Raw genomic sequence first — 17,240 nt, forward strand, 5'->3', positions numbered from 1 at the left:
CTTGTCTTCCTCAAGCTGCAGGGAAGCATCCACTGCACCAAAGTCAAACACTGGTCAAACACTTCTGGTCACTTCACTCTTCTTTATTCAGTGTTAGCTTAGCACAGTGCTTAGTTTGAAGCTGCAGTCTGCTCTGTCTCAGTTTGGAAATCTTACCCACCAATAATTGTGAATAGTTAAATGAGTCAAGAAAATAGTATTTTCCTTGTTCAGTAATCACTTTCAGTTCTGTGTAAGAAGACAGTTGCTGGTAAAGAGGGTGATTCATCTCCAGGTCTTAATGTCATCTTGGGTAATTTTAGAAGAAAAAGAAGCTGTGAAAATACTTCTGATAAAGGCCTAAGAAAGTAAGACATTGTGGTCCTGTCAGGGGGTTCTAAAACTTTCCCAGTATTGTTAAGCAATATATTTGTATTTATGAATATGTGTTGAGAAGTGTAATAAATGTATACATTTAAATAAACTTGTTTCATACATAGCTCTGGTGTGGTGGTAAAGAGGCTTTCAAATACTCTGTTAGTTAAGGTGTGTTAGTGCCTTTTGTATTGAAGGTGCATTAGTGCAGTGCTATGAATTTGAAATGCCTCATTTCACTTCATAGGCTGATTAAATTGAGTAAAGAAATCTTCTTTCTTCAGTGCTCATTCTCATAAAAAGTAACCTGGATGAATTTGGGTTGTTTTCTTTTTGAAATGCAAGAGGCCATCTCAGTGACTCTGTGTGCCTAACCTCAGAATTTCTGACGTGCTTTGGAAAAAGAAATCCAAGGTCACATGATGAGTGATTGAAAAAAAGTGCACCAACTTCCTGTATGCAAACATGGAAGAAATTTGAGGAAGTCTTTTACTCTGTGCTATATATTTTTTTTTATTTTATAAATGAAGTTATGAATTTCAGAAACTTTGCTATTACAGGTAGCGTCGGCTGCAGATGAATCTGCTGAATCTGAAGAGGTCACTGATTCTCAAAAACGCAGGGAAATCCTTTCAAGAAGGCCTTCATACCGGTAAGGACTTTTGGGGTTGGTTTTGGTGGTTTTTAAAAGCAGCTTTTCTATTACAGCAAAGCTGTCTGATGAAAGCCTGTGTGTTCGTTGTCTCGTGACTATGGCATTTCAGAGATGTAAAAATCACCTATGTTCTTTTGTAGAAAAATTCTGAATGAACTCTCATCAGATGCTCCTGCAGTACCGAGGATTGAAGAAGAAGAGAAGTCAGAAGATGAAGGAGCACCATCTGGAATTTCTGCAATGACTGTCCCAACCAGCCTGTATCATTCTAGCACGGGGCAATACAGTATGTTTGCAAAGTTACCTTCTGATGGTACAAAGCGCATGTATCATAGTATCATAGTATCATTCAGGGTTGGAAGGGACTGCAAGGATCATCTAGTTCCAACCCCCCTGCCACGGGCAGGGACACCCCACACTAGATCAGGCTGGCCAGAGCCTCATCCAGCCTGGGCTTAAACACCTCCAGGGACGGGGCCTTGACCACCTCCCTGGACAACCCATTCCAGGGTCTCACCACTCTCATGGTGAAGAACCTCCTCCTCACATCTAGCCTGAATCTCCCCACCTCCAGCTTCATTCCATTCCCCCTAGTCCTATCACTATCACTATGTAGGAGCAACTTTGTTTCTGAGAGCTCCATAATGAAGTGGAGATGTTGGATTTGGGTGAAGAATAAGAGCTTCTCTATTTTTAAATTATTTCAAATGTGAGATTTAATTTTGCCTAACAGCCCATATAGAATTTCAGTCTGTTTCTTGTATGTTGGCTGCCACATTTAATCAGGCAGTAGTGTCCTCCCTACTCTAGTCATGAGGTCTGTGGTGACAGGTTGGACTCGATCTTTGAGGTCTCTTCCAACCTTAGGAATACTGAATACATCTTTCTAGAACAGCATGCTATGCATGGAAAATGTGGAGGTGAGGCTCAGGTGAAATGAAAAATGCTGAGGCTTAGGTGAATGTTCAGTGTTACAAATCATTGCAGTTCCTAATTACTGCCTTTAGGATGGAGCAATAGCACCAGTACACTGCCATTTACAGTGTATTGGTGCTATTCATTGCATGAAATGACAGTCTCTTCCAAAGTACAAGCCTGGTGTATGAAAGTATTTCTTAATTTTGGTGGTTTTTTTTTCTTAAAAGAACAATTTCTCTTCCTTTCTAGTTGTCAAATGTGAACACTTTAACTGCAAAATTAATCTAAATCATGGTGTCTAATGTTTTGCACTTCATCCAAATGCAAGTGAAAAATGAAATTCTCAGCTCTGTTCCGTATATTTGGGGAGGTTTATCATAGTATCATAGGATCAGTCAGGGTTGGAAGGGACCACAAGGATCATCTAATTCCAACCCCCCTGCCATGGGCAGGGACACCTCACAGTAGATCAGGCTGGCCAGAGCCTCATCCAGCCTGGTCTTAAACACCCCCAGGGATGGGGCCTCAGTCACCTCCCTGGACAGCCCATTCCAGAGCTTCACCACTCTCACAGTGAAGAACTTCCTCCTCATGTCCAGCCTGAATCTCCCCACCTCCAACTTCATTCCATTCCCCCTAGTCCTATCACTAGCTGATATCCTGAGAAGTCCCTCCCCAGCCTTCTTGTAGGCCCCCTTCAGATACTGGAAGGCCACAATTAGGTCACCTGGGAGCCTTCTCTTCTTCAGACTGAACAGCCCCAACTCCTTCAGTCTGTCCTCACAGGAGAGGTGCTCCAGCCCTCTGATCATCCTCGTGCCCTTCTCTGGACACTTTCCAGAGCATCCCTGCATTTATGTTAAAATATGCTTCTCATAGCTTCTCTGTGCTTATTAATATATCATCTAAGGGATACCTTTCTCATAACTCTTTTTTCAGTTATGGAGTAGATAAAGCTTTGCTCCTACAGGGTTTTTTTTCATGTCTTTTTGTGTGATGGGCACACTGAAATGCAGATATTTCTCCTCTGATACAATGACAGGAAAATTACAAAAGAAATGTGCCTTTTTTTTTCACCCTGAGACAAGAACAGAGGAAGTTTGTTAACACATTGCAGTGGCACATAGAAGAGGCTAGAATGGCTCTCTAATTGTATTCTAGTCACGCTTAGAATTCTTCACTGATTTTTAATTTATGCAAGTAATTGGCAACTTGGAGGGAGTAGAATTTGCCTAGAACATAATCTGCCTATTGGGCATAGCAAGTAATTTTGCTTGGACTTCTAAGCTACTTTTTTTTCCTCTTTGTGTAATGTATAGACGTAAAGAAATGTTTGCTTCATGATGTCCATCATCTGAAGGGCTCTTTTAGCATGATCTCAAGTCTGCAGAATTAGTTATCTGGTCTAGAACCTGTCAGGTATTCTTGACCAAATTAGATTTCTTCTTGTTTTGGGATTTTGTTTTGGTTTTGTTTTGTTTTGGTGGGGGGGGGTTAGGTTTTGTTAAAAACAAATCCAACCCAAACCTGCAGTTTTGAGGCTTATAAAGAAGTGCTGTAGTGTCTGTACTGTGCTATAGTGAATCCTCAGACTTCTAGGATTTCTAGGAAATGACGAGTTTAGGTATCCTCATTGTAGGTTCCTCCAGGAAAGCAGTGCTGTACTTTTACTAGCAGCATCTTGCAGGAGATGATTGTTAACTGAAAGTGTTTTCATTTGAACATAGCTATAAATCATAGTGGCAGGGAAGTCACTCAAAGAATAAGGAAATTCATGGGTTTAGTTTTCTTGTTCAATCAGATGTTTACTTCTGAAAAATCAAGCAGCAGAGAGCATCAGCAACAATGTGCTTGAATTAAAAGTCCACTAAAATTTAATTAACTCTCATTTATCTTAATTTAAACTTGGCTTTTGCATGAGCCAGTCATACAAGAGTTTGGTTGTACAATCCTTTTTTCTTGAATAAGTTACAGCCTAAAACATCTGCTGTATATTTAACATAAGTTACCTTCTTAAATAAGTTTTTGGGGTAATAAAGCATAGTTTCATAGACCCTCCTGATTCTGGCTTACAAATTTTGTTTTGAGAGCTTTGTCCTCCTGGAAGTGTTTTGGTTGTTGGGGGTTTGTTTTTGGTTTGGTTTTTTTTTTTAAGCCAATGTATTCATTAATTTGATTTTATTATTAATTTTTTTAAAGGTCAACTTTGTAAGTTTAAATATTGCACATCTTTTGCTTCAGTGAAGTCTCTGTGTTCTCTCTAATTATGGTTAGGAAAAATTGGTAAAAAATAGCAAAGATGGTTGTCATCTTTGTAGTTTGGAATTTACCAGAGAGCTTGACTATTGACTTCAGGCAGAGATCTGCAGCATTTCTGGCTGCATTGGGATGGCTGCCTGTGATCCTCAGGAAGTGCTGTTAGCTAAACCCAGGAACATTGTGTGGGAGTGCAGCATCTCCTGTGTTGATTTCATGTTGATGTAGGTCACTACATGATGTCTATCTTATCTTCACAACTCCTGTCAATAGCTCTTTACTTCTGCTTATCATTATTATATCTGAGTGCTCCTCTATTCTTGGCCAAAACTGGTTCATAGGCTCTCTTATAGATATCCAGCAGTTTATGCATTGAGCTGGTATTGTGTCCATGGCAATGAAGAACTGGCCTTGCCGTGTCACTGCAGCCATCTGTACTGTGCCCTGCTTTAAAACAGATATCATATGGCACTACATTTGCTGAGTACTGCTTTCTCTCTATTCCTCCATAGGAAAGGCAGTTTAGTTGAAAAGATAATTTTAACTGTAGGTTGGTGTCTGGATGTCTGGGATGACTACTTTTGGAGGGGCTTGATAAGTGAATTTTTCTGAAAAACAAGGGTTTTATCTGTTCGCAGCAGTGGTAGCTGTTCTTGGCCAAAGCAGAATAGAATAGAATAGAATAGACCAGACCAGACCAGACCAGGTTGGAAGAGACCTTCAAGATCATCACGTCCAATCCAACCCACCTAAACAACTAACCCATGGCACCAAGCACCCTGTCAAGTCTCCTCCTGAACACCTCCAATGATGGTGACTACTGCCATGGTTTCCAAATATCTTTTTCCTTAGAGCTTCTTGGCTTTGTCTTATAGAAGCAGACAGGTTGTCAGGCATGACCAGCTAGATAGTGTCTCTGGTAGCTTCCTCCATCAATGTGTTATCTGTCTGTAAGGAAAATGGTTTGTTTTGCATAAGGTAGTGTTTTGTGTGTGAGCCTTGTAGCCTGATCTCACTACAAACTGACTTTGGCCACCACCTGTGGTGAGGGTCTAACTGTGCAAGAGTTGTTCCTCATTGCAAGGGTAGAACTGGAGGTCCACGTCGAACCCTATTCCAGTACTGCAAACAGGGCTCTGCTCTACATTCAGTGTAAGAGGAATCCCCCATTTTCCACCAAAGGAAGCTAATTTAGTTGCTGGGATTTGGCAATTTCAATAGATTACTTCTAGTATACAGTCACTATGGTTTAATTTACTGAGAACAGTTTGTTAATCAGTTGTGTGCTCTTTGAAGTTGGCTGGTGATGTACTTCCAAAATAACCTATTATCAAGGCAGAATATTTGAAAGGGGCTACGTCCAAAACTTGCATATGTGTGTCATGTATTCAGATAACCAAAGATGAACCTTCAGCAATGTCATCAAATATTATGAATCTGGTAGGAAAATCAGAAGATTTGGCAGTCCTGAATCTGTACTTAAATATGACTTTTGCACCATCTCAGACCACCTTAAATGCAAACACAACGATTGTAGTTTAAATATGTTTTGGAGTAGGAAGACGTTTGTTACTTCTTGGGAATTGAGTTCTTACTTAAAAATTCCAGGCATGTTTAAATTAACATGAGAGACATGGATTTGATGGGTGGGCCACTTTGTGGATGGTCATGCTCAAAGAGTTGGCAGTCAGTGACTCAGTGTCTGAGTGGAGACCAGTAACGAGTGGTGTCCCTCAGGGGTCCGTGTTGGTACCAGTGTTATTTAACATCTTTGTCAGAGACATGGACAGTGAGCTTGAGTGCACCCTCAAAGTTTATGGATGACACCAAGCTGAGGGATGCAGTTGACATACTGGAGGGAAGGGATGCCATCCAGAGGGATGTCTACAGGCTGAAGGGCTGGGTGTGTGCAAACCTCATTAAGTTCAACAAGGCTTATTGCAAGGTCCTGCATGTCAGTTGGTGCAATTCCAAGTATTAATACAGGCTGGGTGAAGAGTAGATTGAAAGCAGCCTTGCAGAGAAGGACTAGAGGGTATTGGTGGATGAAAAACTGAATGAGCTGACAATGTGTGCTTGCAGCCCAGAAAGCCAGCCACATCCTGGGCCTCGTCAAAAGAAGTGTGGCGAGTGTGTTGAAGGAGGGGATTCAACCCCTGTGCTCTGGTGAGACCCTGGAGTACTGTGTCCAGCTCTGAGGTCCCCAATATAAGAGCAACATGGGCCTGCTTGAGTGGACCAAGCACATGGCTGTGAAAGAAAATCAGGGAGCTGGAGTACCTTCCTATGAGGACAGGTTGAGAGAGCTGTGTTTCAGCCTAGTGAAAAAGAATGCTCCAAGGAGACCTCATGTCCTGGCTGTTGTTTTGTGGGAGTCAGTTTGTGCAGGTTTTTTAAGTACCTTTGCATTAGTGTTTAAAATATCAGTGATTCTGCATAGTAGGAACTACTATTTTTTTTTTTCTTGCTACTATTTTTTTCTGAGACTTTTTATATCTGGATGCATAAAGATAAAACATGTGGGACGCTGCTTATCATCTGTTCTGCACATGGCACGTATTACACAGAAGGCTTTGTATTGGGAAAAATCAGTAGTAACATACTGTAAGATTTATTGTGCAGTTGGTCTATAAGCAAGGAGAGGACCAGGAGTCTACCAGTCAATGTTTATTCTAAAAAGGGAGATGTGCTTTTCCACATAAGCTTTATTTCCTTCTGTTGCCTAACTTCTTCTTTTTTTATGTTTATATTTAGTTACCATAACTCAAGGTGGCACAATCCAGATTTCTAATCCACCCTCTGATGCTGTCCATGGACTACAGACATTAGCAATGACAAATTCAGGAGCTCCTCAACCAGGTGCTACCATTGTGCAATATGCAGGGCAATCACCTGATGGAACACAACAGTTTTTTCTTCCTGGAAGCCAAGTTGTTGTTCAAGGTATATTTTATTTGTCTCCTAATTTTTTTGGTGTTGTTTTGGTTTGGTTTGTGTTTGTTTGTTTGTAATTTTCCCATTTATATATGTTTTTATAATTAAATTTAATCTGAAATAATCATAGAAGTTAAAAAAAAAGGAAAAAAGCCCTGATCAGCAGTTCAAGGGCAGGAAAATTCTGTTTCAGAATCTTTCAGATAGCACATATGTTTGGTTTTTTTTCTAAAGCATGTGTTCATAAAGCTCATGCAGTAATGGATGGCATCACATAAACCCTTGACCTGATATTTTATGATAACCTGTGATAGAGAAACAGGATGAAGATGAAAGCATTAAATGTGTTGATCCAGCTGAGTGATCTTTCATTTGCTGCAAGTTTACATTCATAGGCAAAATAAGAGTGGGTTCTGATGTCCTGGCACTTTCTTGGTATAGGTTAAAAAGGGTTTTTGCTAGATGAAGTAAAAAGCAAATGTTCAATTATTAGTGGCAATGAGTATAAGGAATTTATATCAAAAATATGTTTATTACAGCAAAAGCCAAAAGAGTTTGCTATGCCCTATATACAGAGCAGTGCCTGGACTATTGGTCTGAAACTTACTCACATTTAAATTGACTAATGGAAGAAGTAACTCTGTTAGGGCTGAGATGTTTTTATCTTTTAAAACTGAGTCACCTAGATCTCTTGGACTTCTTTTGAAAAAGGAGAGGTAGCCCTCACCTAGCATTAGTGTTCTCTCTGTTAGAGCATTTGAAATCACTAGCTTTAGTGGTTTACTTTAGAGCTTTCTTCAATCTTTTCTGAAGCTTTTAACTGAAATTAAATGAGTGGATTGTGGGTTCCCTCCCCTAAAGCAAAGAGCTTTTAGCCTTTAATTTACCTTTTGTTACAGCTTATTAAGTTTTCCTGTCTTGCATGTCTATCTGACAGTGCTCTGCTTTTGCTTGGAACTGCTCCAATAAAAATAGCTGCACCTCTTCAAAAATTTCCTTGTTTTCTAGCCAGTCAGGACATTATCATTCAGATTCATGTTTTCATTTCGGTTGATCAGTGCTATGACTCTTCAGGTCTTGCTTTACAGCCAGCTTTGTGGCCAGTGCTTTCTGTAGCTTTATGAATAATTCAAGGGAAAAGAACAAACCTAGGCTTTATAGAAATATGGAAGAGGGGAAAAAAAAAAAAGGGTTACTGGAAAAAGAAGTTCTTTGGGCTGCAGTTTGAGTGAGCTGTTCCCGTGACAGAGCGTATTAATGACAGTGGTAAGCAAGTGAGGTCACTGTGATGTCAGTGCTCTTGCTTGTAATCCTGCACATGCTTGCTAGTTTGGAACAGTTCATGCTGAGCTCTGGTAGAGGAACAGGAGAGCCGTGTGTGCAGGAGCTGATCATGGCTGTAACAGGAGATGAAACAGGTAACATTTATGTTAGTCTTTTACATTGTATTTTTGGGCGTCTAAGCAGTACTTTGTGACATTTTGTTTTGAACCTGTTGCTGTAACTGTTTCATTTTTTCCAGGCTGCTACAGCTAGCTTCTAGTTATTTGTAGGCAGTGTAGGAGTTCAGGGCAATTTTAACCATTTAATTGGGGGGAGTAGAGGGGTGGGAGAGGAAAGGGTGGTTGGAAATCACTGTTAGTGCATGAGTTCTTGTACAGATCAATTCACATAACTAATCTTAAATATTTGATGCAGCATTTTGCTGCAACCCCCCACACTCTTCTTTTAAAACCTTTATTGTGGAGATAGTCATATATGTTGCTATGTTTAGACCTGGGGTTTAGTTTGTTAAAATCATTCTGCTTTTGTTGTTTAGCACTAAAGACTTTAGATTTCATAGCTAAAAGAGGCTGAAGCATGGCTGTAAGGGAAAGGTGTGCGTTGTTTCAGTAGTCTGAACAAACCCTCTGCTTTCATTATTTAAAGAAAAAAACCTGAATGCAAACAAATGGGAGAGAGCAATCATTTCAAGTATTGTAATGCCTGCTTGTTTTCTCCTCCACTGTTAAAATGGTCTGTTCCTCAGCTAATTGAGTTCAAAAGGCTGACGTCACTAGATTTCCTGGAATCGTGTTGCAGTAGGGAACTGGAAAAGTTAAACTCCAAACAAGATACACATTGACGTCAGCTCCAAGTCATGCTGCGATTTAGTCAGTTCCTTTCTGCTTCGTCAATTGCCTCCGGCAAATCTGTGCTGTTAACCAGTTCACAGCCGGTTGCTACGTGCTGCTGCTCACTGTTGGTACACATCGTTTCATTAATCCAGAGATAAGCATCTTCTCCAAGTCAACGTTTAGATTTTTTTTTGGTTGGTTTTTTTTTTAATGTAATGCTCAAAGGGATAATGATTCATTCCTTGTTTAGCCAGTTTAGTGATGAAGATAAAAACCCTTTGATAATCTAGTGGCATCATTATGACTCACAGAAGGGGAGAACAGATGTGCTAATACATTGGATGCAACAGGATTTGACTTTTTTTTTTCTGGGTAGTGACTGGAAGAACTCAAGTGCAGGGATGCTCTCTAGTGTTCAGCAAGTTACTTTTTTTGCCAGGGGTGCTGGTACAAGATAGTTGATTTTTTTGTTGGTTGGTTGGTTTGGTTTGGTTTTACTTTCTCAGAGCTTAATTTACAGGGTTATACTTGTCCGAGCGTGATGTTTGGGGGTTTTTTGCTGGTTTGTGTTTTGGTTGGTTGGTCTTCCTGTGGAAAATTGCTTTTTTGTAAGTCTCAACTCAAAGCCTCAGATTTTCAGTGGGTTTTTTTTGTTTGGTTTGTTTTGGTTTTCCTTAGGGACAAAAATAAAAAGAAAATAATATCTGGAACAAGGTGTTAAGGAAATGCAGCATCTCCAGGTTTGGTGCTTTGTCTCAGGCCTGTCTCTGATATGTTAGGATTGACTTTAAGCCTCTATGGAGTTTCACTGGAAACAGCCACAGAGGTTTGTCACTCTGGATCAAGGTGTGTGGGACTTCTCTCTCAGATGCTGAAATGGAAGGTACCTCTCTTCTCTCCAGCATGCAGAGTGCTAGATTTAAACTATTCTTTTTCTCAAGGGTATTTTATTTCCCCTGCTTAAAGCCTGTCTCATCTTTCCTAATGTCTTTTTCAGGAGAAAAAGTATTTTGTTATAACTTTGTGAGATATTTTAATAAAAAACAAGAAAAAGAGAGAAATTTGCAGCCTTTGGAGTAATGGATTTGCAGTAATGTATTGTAAGGCACCATTAAAAAATACTAGGGTCAATGCTAGGGAGTTTGGGGTTTGAGGGGTTTGGGGATTTGTTTTACTGTTTTTTGTTTGTTTTGTGGGGTTTTTGGTTTGTTTGGTTTGGTTTTTTTAACCACAGTGTATAGGTTTACAAAGTCTGTACCACCAAAATGGCCATTTGTTAATGGTAGTTTTACAAGTAAGCCAGCTGTTAGGTGGGGAGAGGCACTACTGGAGCCTGGTCAAACTGTTAATGCAGGCTGTTGTTACTTACAGTGATGTTTGCTGATCCCAGATGAGATAGGGACTGGCTTTTGTTAAGCCAAGTTGCAGGTACACTGTCACACTGAGTCCTCTTAACAACAGCAGTTGTAAATCCTGTTAGCAAACATGTGAATGTAAATCAAACAAAGACAACAAAGTAGTTGGTTTTGCCAGGCTGAAGTGACCTGGTTCCTTGTGGCTTGGTCTACAGAATGGTTCGCTTGGATTTCTAATTCAGCATAGCTAATGCAAACTAAAATAACATCTCTTTTTACCTGTGATGAGAGAGAGAAAAAGGTAGTTCTTACCATGGAGTCCATAAATTGTATGTGATATGGCCAGCACAAAGGTGTGCCTCAAGAGTTTCTAAAACTCCTTTTTGTAAATCCTCAGGTGAAGTATTTTCCAACTGGGATTGCTAAGAGGTGTGGAGAACTTAAAAGAATGGGTTAAGTACTTCTCTCGTGGATGTAAAAGACCATGCCCTGTGTTCACCATGGCTGCCTGTTAGTTCTCACAGGGCTGTCCTGGGCTGATTTCTTTCTCCCTCCCCCATCTCCAGGGGATTATCCAGCCCAGGTCAGTTCACTGGTTCAGTTCATCTTGTAATTCCATGAGCACTTTTACCCAGGAGACTGAGAGAAGGCAGGAGAAGCAAAGTGTTTAAGCTGATAATGATTTCAAGACATGGCTGTGGAATTGTAGTCTAAACATTGCTTGATCCTATTTTGTGTATTTAATTAGTGAAGCACTTGCATTAACTTAATTAGAATAATAGAAATTTTTCTATTAAGTGTAGGTTTTGTTTTCTTCCTCCATCTAGTTTAGTTGCCTCTTTACTGCTTTGTCAGGCTAACCAAAGTGCTTTTCTCTGTATTTTATTTTTCCAGTTTGCCCTGGTTTTGGCTGGGATAGAGTTAATTTTCTTCCCAGTGGTGGGGTGTGGATTTAGGATGAGAATGATGTTGATAACACTCTGATGCTGTTGCACTAAGCAGTGCTTACGCTGTCAAGGATTTTACGGCTTCTTGTGCTGCCCTGCCAGCGAGGAGACTGGGGATGCACAAGAAACTGGGAGGGGACACAGCCAGGACAGCTGATCCCAACTGGCCAAAGGGATATTCCATGCCATATGACATCATGCTCAGCATATAAACTAGGGGGAAAGCTGACTTGGGGTGGGCTGCTGCTCTGGAACAGGCTGGGCATTGGTCGGTTGGTGGTGAGCAATTGTTTTTCATTTACATCACTTGGTTTTCTTAGGGTTTATTTCTCTCTCTTTTTTTATACTTTCCTTTTAATTAAAAAAAAAAATAATTTAAAATGTTAAGCTGTTCTGATCTCAGCCCCTGAGTGTTCTCACCTTTCCTCCTACGATTCCATTCTCCATCCCACCTGCGGGGGAGTGAGAGAGTGGTTGTGTGGCACTTAGTTGCCGGCTGAGGTTTAAACATCAAAGTTAAGTTCTTCCATTATTCGAATATTGCTTTAAAGAATTAAATTATACATCAAGTAAAACATAACATGCCCTGGTTTTTCACCTGTTATATTCAATTGCTTTAATGGCAAAATTTGAAGTTTTGTTTTGTGATAATATAAATAAATATGGAACATTATGGGGCTGCTTATTCTGGAGAAGAGAAGACTGAGAGGGGGTCTTATGAATGTTTACAAGTATCTGAAAGGTGGGTGTCAAGAAGAAGGGGCCAGTGTCTTTTGAGTGATAGGACAAGGGGTAGTGGATGCAAACTGGAACACAGGAAGTTCCACCTCAACACAAGGACAAGCTTCTTTGCTGTAAGGGTGTTGGAACACTGGAAAAGGCTGCCCAGAGAGGCTGTGGAGTCTCCTTCTCTAAAGACTTTCCAAACCTGCCCTAAATGACCTTCCTCTGGCAGGGGGGGTTGGACTTGATCTCCAGAGGTCTCTTCTACCCCCTAACATTCTATGATTCTCTGAATAGGTAAATACTTGCTTGTAATTTGAAGAGGGATACATTTTCATGTTTGACTTTGTTTGTTTTATTTTTCCTTATGTCAGGCAGACACAACTGCTTAGGTTTTTAACTGTTTTGAAGCTGGGCTGCATCATGTAGGGACCAAGTATTTCAGAAACAGAAATGAGGTGGGACTGTCAGAGGGGTACTGGTTCCAAGTAATATGCCAAATTTCAGCTCTGTGTTCAGCTTGGATCGAGCTCAGGAGAGCTCAGGTAGTAGGCTCAGAAGCTGAATGTGAATTTTACACTCCAATTTACTGTGCAGCTACACCCCTTCCTGTGCAGCCACTGCCTCCTCTCACCTGCTAATGCTGCAGCATCCCAATTATTGTTCTCTTACTCAAGGAATGTACTTCTGTACAGCATGAACACTTGTCTGTTCCTTTTTCTTTTGGCAGCAGCCTCTCACTAGTTTTCCAAAGGTTGCCTAACAGCTGCTGTGAAGGGAAGAGAGGCAGTAAGGCTGGTACTGTGTGATCACAGAGGAGGAGGAGAAGGTTGATTTTTGAAGCAAGGTGATTCCTAAAGCCTCTCTTAGAGGACAGGAGTAGTATATGAATTTCAGTGGCTGCAACAGCAGCAGTGGCTGCACAAACAGGAAATAAGTGAATGCTTTGACAGTGCTTCTAAACCAGCTTTCCCTATGTTGTCTGAAAAGAGCCATGTGGAAGCTTTCACAGGCTGGCTGGCTAGTGGGGCCACATGCTAGAGCAACCTAGATAACGTATTTTACAGTAAGATAACAAACACAGTTGTGACACTGCAGGCCTGTGAAATACTTTATGTGGCAGGCATCCTGGATAACTGACCAACAAAAATGCCTTCATTTCAAAGAGACTTTTGCATAGTTCTGTTCTTTTTGCCATAAAGTTTGAAATCTGATTATTTTATACAGCTGCCACTGGAGACATGCCGGGTTACCAGATTCGAAATCCAGCTACTAACTTACCTCAGGGAGTGGTAATGGCAGCCTCACCAGGGACTATATGTAGCCCGCAGCAAGTGGCAGAAGAGGCAACACGCAAGAGAGAGCTGAGACTTATGAAAAACAGGTAAGACTACACATCAGTTCAGAGTCATTGCTGCTAAAATAAAACAACAAAAACCAAAACACCCTCCCCCCCCCAAATCAGCATTATAGTGCAGTTCTCTTACCCTGCCTGGGATGCCAAAGGGAAGGCAAAAAATTGTTTATCCTTCCAGCACTCAGTATTGGCTGTTAACTCTGGATAGTTAGAGTTCACCTTATCACTGTGTGGTTTTAGTTCTAAAATATCATGGTAATTTGGAATCAATGTTAGTGTTGTCCCCTTCTGATCATTTTGGTGGTGATCTGGAGGTATCCTTGTTGAATTTCTTCCCCCCCTTGCAACTGACAGTAAAAAATGCCAGTGAGGATTTGTTCATTTTGAAACAAAGAATTGGTTAGGAAAAGATCTGAGGATCTCATTAGCAGCTGTCCTTTAATGATGCCGTGAAGAGGACTTATTCTAGTTTGGAATGATAATTATAGACTTCACTAAAGGCTTGGCTACTGAGATAAGTTATTGTGCCCCTGTCATTTTGTGAGGCGTATTGTGTGAGGTGGCTGAGTATTTTTTAATTAGTTGGCCTGGACTTGACTGTGTGCTGTAAATGCCAGTGTGTCTCTGTGCATGCTTCTTGCTGTTCCGAGGAGACTGCTTTTTTTAAAAACAAATGTGTAGCCACTGCCATCAGTGGCAGATGACTGGGAGAAATAGTCTGCTATGCACTGAATAACCCCTTGCCTTGTGATTGAACTAAAGGTATTGCTTTGCTCTCATGCCTGTCCTTTATTTTAAATGACTTACGAGGATCACTGCATTGTTTTGCCTTCTCTTGTTTCTCCACTCTCCAGTTTTAAAACTAACCACTACTCTAACTCTCGTATAACTTGCTGGAAGGTTGCACTCTCTTCATTTGACAGTTGATCGTGTTTTAAGATGTTAAAGGAGTGGACTCCCAGTACTGCTAAGATTTCTTCTGGAACTGAGTACTTGTTCAGTTACATGCTTCTGACAATATTCCCCAAATTATTTAGCTTCAGTGTAGCAGAATTCTGAACAGAGCTATGAGAATGGCTCCAGATTGCCATTTGCCAGCAGCAAAACTCAAACCAATGTGGCTGAAATGTGCCCAGGTGGACAGTTCTAAAATGCTATTAAATTGTATTTGTTTGGATTTAAATTTTAGCTTAAAAAAAAACACAGCAGGTTGTAAGATTGGCATCTGGGCTTTTATCTGCAGAGAGCAGTGTTATGTTTATATTTTCTGAAAGTAAATTCTTTGGGTCTGATTTTAAGATTTTAGTTGCAAGAGGTAGCACTCCTAATAAACATACAAAGTGGAATGTGACTGGAAGAAGAAATTTGGCTTTCAGCTTTCATGTTTAGTGCAGTTCAAGTCAGTACATTGTCATTTAGTCACTTTTCCTCAATTCCTCTACATAATAATTCCATCTTTGTTGATGCTGAATTTGTTTCAAGTTCTGATTGGTTTGAATTGTATTTTGACCATGTTCTTGCTTATGGCTGTGACCTGCTGTTCTCTTTGTGCAATCCAGCAGTTTTTGTTGTTGGTGGTTGTTGTGGAACTGCAGGGGTTGCAGGTAATGTCATGTATCCAATGTTTGCCATATGTGGCTGTTCCTGTAGTCATTTGCCTTGTATTGGTTCCAGGGAAGCTGCCAGAGAATGTCGCAGAAAGAAGAAAGAATATGTCAAATGTCTTGAAAATCGTGTGGCTGTGCTTGAAAACCAAAACAAGACTCTCATTGAGGAACTCAAGGCCCTCAAAGATCTTTATTGTCATAAAGCAGAATAACTGTCTTTCATTTGGACCTCGTTTATTATGAACTTTAATCAAGGCATGAGAGGAAGCAATTCTACAGATTGCCATATGAACTTGAGAAAGAGACACTTGAGGCCCTTGTGGAACCCAGTTTTGCTTAGTGTTTTCAGACTGATTTGGGAGATCTTCCAAAATTTGGAATTCTGTCATAGTCTCCATACTCTGCTGAGCTTTCTAATGGCATGCAAATGGCTTTTTTGTTTGCACTTTTTACTTCTGCTTTTTGCAGGGAAGCTGCTAAAGAGTGTCGACGTCGGAAGAAAGAATACATAAGATGTCTGGAGAGTCGTGTTGCAGTGCTAGAAATTCAGAACAAGAAACTTATAGAGGAGCTTGAAACCCTAAAAGACATTTGCTCTTCCAAAACAGATTAGTAAAAATATTTATTATACTGTGAACTAAGATATGTCCAGTTGCTTTATAAGGCAATACATGGCCAACACAAATTATGGCTTTCTCTGTGTCATTTATATTATTTTCCAACTCCTAACATTCCTGAAATGCTTTCCTGCTTTTTGTCAATTCTTAGCTCTAGTTCTAGGTTTTTCATGCTCCTCCCTTCCACCTCCAAGGAACCAAATGCTTTTAAAAACAAAAAAAAAAGTAACAGAGTAAAAACCTGCATCATTTCTAAGAGCTGTTTCTTTGCCATATATTTGCATACTACTTTTTACCTGTTGCTGGGTATCCTGCACCTATGAAATATTTTGCAGTTGTTTTAGATGAATCGTAATGGTAAATACATCAGTAATGGAAGAAAAATCAACCAACCCAAGGTATCTCAGGAAAGAGTTTATAAAAGAATGTTATGATTACATGTATGTACTAGCAGACTAGTCTACAGATGATTTTATGGCATATTTTTATATTAGTTGCTTTGTGAGGGGGAAAAAGAAAGTATTGTATTGCTGTCACTGAGTGCCATGTTTAAAGATAGTTTTTAATAGAACCATGTTGTTTAACCTGTGTAGTGTCTGATTTCCTCTAAACAGTCAAGATGCTTTAAAACCTCAGTGTCTGGAAGAGGACAAAGGAAACTGAACTCCTGGCATGATGCTAAGTGTAATGTAGATGTCTGAAAGAAGGTGTTTGTTATATGGCTGCCATTTATTTGATTTTTTTCTGTTGTCTGTAGAATATTTGAGTTACTAGAGGTCTATATATCAAAATTCAATTCTACATCCTGAATGCTTCATGTTCTAGATTCAGGACACTTGTAGACAGTTGGCAGTGAAGGTCAGTGGTGTAGTTCTTTTCACGCTCTCTGCAAAGGACTGAGAGGAAGTAAAAGTGACTTAAAGAAGGAAGCTTTCCAATAAACAGTAACTGCTTGCTGATTCACAGGGTTCCAGAATAGCCCATAGGCAAGAACTGGAGATTTTTAAAATAAACCCATGCTGAAAGCAGATTACAGTGCTGGTAAATGTGATACATGCCAACTTTCCATTGTGCTTTGAAAGAAAATAGTGCTTATGCAAAACTGCTTCTGGGTATTTTCTTTAATTCAGGAATGATCTAATTGTTTGTTGGCCAGTACAGTCTATAAGCAGGGTGTTTGGGAGCTTTGTTGGAACTAGCAGCACCATTGCCTTGCTGATGTGGTAGGAAGAAAGGCTTAGGTCCTACTTAATTGGCTTTATTGGGAGGAGCACACATGTGTCTGTGTGTAGCAGGGGAGGGATGGGATCATGCCATTACTGAAGTCGCTGAGACTTCTTCACTTTGAAGTGAATGCACATTTAACCCAATCTTGACTGTTAGGGCAGGGGGTCTGTATG

General features: G+C 40.2%; 1 protein-coding gene across 10 annotated transcripts in view; it reads left to right on the forward strand.

Annotated features, from left to right (window-relative positions):
* The window catches only part of CREM (cAMP responsive element modulator), a 29,511-nt gene extending 12,643 nt beyond the window's left edge, over positions 1 to 16,868 (forward strand). For 3 of the 10 annotated variants that reach the window (XM_068146269.1, XM_068146270.1, XM_068146271.1), the window contains 5 exons: positions 915 to 1,006; positions 1,150 to 1,295; positions 6,938 to 7,126; positions 13,487 to 13,643; positions 15,291 to 15,784. In XM_068146269.1, the coding sequence (XP_068002370.1) occupies positions 915 to 1,006; positions 1,150 to 1,295; positions 6,938 to 7,126; positions 13,487 to 13,643; positions 15,291 to 15,435 (729 nt within the window). In that variant the 3' untranslated portion in view covers positions 15,436 to 15,784. Of the gene's footprint in view, positions 1 to 914; positions 1,007 to 1,149; positions 1,296 to 6,937; positions 7,127 to 8,110; positions 8,536 to 11,482; positions 11,816 to 13,486; positions 13,644 to 15,290 lie in introns of those variants that run through there. The other 7 variants (XM_068146268.1, XM_068146273.1, XM_068146274.1 and 4 more) reach the window with 5 other exon arrangements.
* Positions 16,869 to 17,240: the final 372 nt, after the last annotated feature.

This window comes from Melanerpes formicivorus, unplaced genomic scaffold (assembly GCF_026170545.1).
Source record: "Melanerpes formicivorus ecotype bairdi unplaced genomic scaffold, bMelFor1.0.p_v2 SCAF_13, whole genome shotgun sequence".
Lineage (NCBI taxonomy): Eukaryota > Metazoa > Chordata > Aves > Piciformes > Picidae > Melanerpes > Melanerpes formicivorus.